General features: G+C 65.1%; 1 protein-coding gene across 1 annotated transcript in view; it reads right to left on the bottom strand.

The window, feature by feature from the left end:
- The window catches only part of LOC104628292 (collagen alpha-1(XVIII) chain-like), a gene marked incomplete at both ends in the record, with an annotated part of 5,498 nt that overhangs the window by 2,099 nt on the left and 751 nt on the right, over positions 1-2,648 (bottom strand). The window contains 9 exons of the mRNA XM_010296825.1: positions 117-191; positions 345-407; positions 603-629; positions 735-764; positions 921-1,010; positions 1,082-1,117; positions 1,564-1,626; positions 1,761-1,805; positions 2,210-2,350. Of these exons, the coding sequence (XP_010295127.1) occupies positions 117-191; positions 345-407; positions 603-629; positions 735-764; positions 921-1,010; positions 1,082-1,117; positions 1,564-1,626; positions 1,761-1,805; positions 2,210-2,350 (570 nt within the window). The remainder of the gene's footprint in view (positions 1-116; positions 192-344; positions 408-602; positions 630-734; positions 765-920; positions 1,011-1,081; positions 1,118-1,563; positions 1,627-1,760; positions 1,806-2,209; positions 2,351-2,648) is intronic.

Here is a 2,648-nt window from a genome sequence, read left to right as displayed (position 1 = left end):
GGTCCCCGTAGCCCCGGCTCCCCCTGCGGACAGTGGAGAGGGAAAGGGCATCACCACCGGGACCACCCGGCACCTGTCACAGGGGACGTGCCCCCCTGTTCCCGCAGCGCACCCACCTTTTCTCCTTTCACCTTCGCAGTGACCACGGTCCCATCGGGGCTGATGATGACACCGGGCTCCCCCTTCTCCCCCTGCAAGAGAGGAGGGGGCACGAGGGGAGATGGAGGGAGTGGGCTCCCTGCCACGGCAGGGCTGGCATTGCCGCTGGGACCCGGTGACCAGGCAGGATGGGGGACCAGAAGCATGACCACCCCAACGGGGCAGAGGTGGCCTGAAGCACTTACCTTCAAACCTGGGGAGCCCTGGGGACCAGAGGACCCCCGATCACCTTTTGGTCCCACCGGGCCCTGCAGGGAGGAGGACAGAGCCTGTGTCAGCCCTGACCCACCAAAGGTAGACCCCAAACCCCATCCTCCATCACCACCACCCCAGCACTGCTGCGGCAAAGCGCGGCAGGACTGGCAAGCAGAGGTTTCACCAAACCGTGCCCAGAGCTTTCACCGGGGCCACCCCTGCAGCCCCCAGCCCTGCCACCGACTCACCGGGAAGCCGGCGTGACCCTGTCTGCCCTGCGGAGAGAAGCAGCAATGCTTGTAAGAGCAACCCTTTCCAAGAAACCAGATGCCTACCCGGCACCGCCGAGGGGTGGGCATGGATGGCAGGGGGGCACTTACCTCTGGACCAGGCAAAGCCATCAAAGACTTCTGGAAAAAGAGACAAAACTGGGTTTTCAACCTGATCTTTGCTCTGAAGAGGTCAGAGGTCCCCCTGCATCATGGGTGCTGGGCAGGGCCGCCCGCACACCCCCAGTTTTATTTTAGCTCCCTCCAGCCGCAGTGAACCCAGGAGCCATCACTTACATCTTCGCTCGAGACAGCCACAACCTGTCCGGGGGGACCAGGGGGACCGGGGGGGCCAGGCAGCCCCACACCGTCTTGGCCTCGCTCACCCTGGAAGACACAAGTCATCAGGCCCAGGGCCACTGCTGGCCGGTCCCCGTCCCCAGCCTGGTGACACGTACCTTCTCGCCGGGGCTGCCTCTGTCGCCTTTGGGTCCCTGGAAGGAGGAGCAGGCAGGGGTGGGCTTCCCGCGTGGCACCACGCACAGCCCGACCCTGGCTCACAAGCAGAGACCCCCTCCTGCCTGCAGCTCAGCGAAATCTTTCAGGCCACCCCCCGCTGCCTGCAAGGTAGGTCCAGGCAGCGAGCCAGGGGGGGGATGCTTTTTGGGGGGAGGCGATGGCAAGCAGGGGGGCAAGCTGATGGGGGTGGGGTCACAAGCAGCATGCGCACTCCGGCACGCGGTGAGCCCTGTCCCAGGGCGGGGGAAGAGTGGGAGGCACCGGGGGGATGGATTTTGGCTGCTAGGGGTAGTATTTGGTTGCCGGGGATGGATTTTGGCTGCTGGGGATGGAGCTGCTGCAAGTGGTCCTGCAGTGAACAAGGGTGCCCTGCCTGCAGCGAGCGGGGGGCTTCTGGGAATGGGGGGGCTGATGCTCCTACCTGCGGTCCAGGGAAGCCCTCCAGGCCAGGGCGGCCGTCCACGCCGGGCACGCCAGCATCTCCCTGCAACGAGGCGTGGATGCAGTACAGAGCATCCTCCCGGCAGCCCCAGGTTGGGGAGCACGGGGGTCCTCCCCAGCACTCCACCAACCCCAGAGGCTCACACACAGCCCGTCCTGACCTCTCGGCGCTCCTACCTTCGGTCCCGGCAAGCCGGGCTGCCCAGGGGTGCCGACCTCCCCCTGCAAGGAAAGATGTGTCAGAGCAGGAGCATCCCCATGGGCATCCTGCAAGGATGGAGCCAGGCTCCTGCAGCGGGCTCCGGCAAAGGGCGAGGACGGCGTTTGAAGATCTCCTCACCTTCAACCCCGGCAGTCCCGGCACGCCCTGCGAGCAGCAAGAAGGGATCCATGAGCGTGGGGTGATGGCAGGGGACACAATGGTGGGAGATGGCCCAGGGAGGCCAGGATGGAGGGGGGGGGGGGGGGGGGGTCCTGTGGTCCTTCGGGTCCGGGTGGTCCAGGGGAGACGGCAGTGAACGGCAGCCCCGAGCCCTCCATGTCACCCTAGGTGGGGAGGAGAAGGGACTGAGCCACGCCTGCCCCCCGCTCCATCACACCACTCCATCACAGGGGTGACCACTTACAAATCCAGCCTCGTAGCCCGGCCCTGGCGGTCCCGGGGGGCCGGGGGGCCCTGGCTGCCCTCGGGGTCCGATGGGCCCGGGAAGGCCAGCTAAGCCCATTTCTCCAGGGGCTCCTGCTGGTCCCGTTTCTCCCTTGCTGCCCTGCAACGGGGACAAGAGAAAGAAGGGGACAGATGAGACAAGGTGACAACGGTCCCTGCCTGGAGCCTGCAAAACGGAGGCAGCGCATCCCCTCCTGCATCCCCAAACTGCCCCTTGGGACAGGGCTCGGATGCTCCCCTGTTTCCGGAGCAGAGGGGCTTTGTGGGATGGGGGATCGCACAGCCCTGGCTCCCTGTGCAATGTGCACTGTGACCACCAGAGGCTCGTCTAAAATCATAAATGTGATTTTTTTTTTTTTTTTTTTTTTTTTTTTCTTTGCCCCGCCGCCGGTCCGCCG

This window comes from Phaethon lepturus, unplaced genomic scaffold (assembly GCF_000687285.1).
Source record: "Phaethon lepturus isolate BGI_N335 unplaced genomic scaffold, ASM68728v1 scaffold33060, whole genome shotgun sequence".
Taxonomy (NCBI): Eukaryota; Metazoa; Chordata; class Aves; order Phaethontiformes; family Phaethontidae; genus Phaethon; species Phaethon lepturus.
Note: the sequence above shows the minus strand (reverse complement) of the source record. Positions and strands in the feature narration are given on the sequence as shown.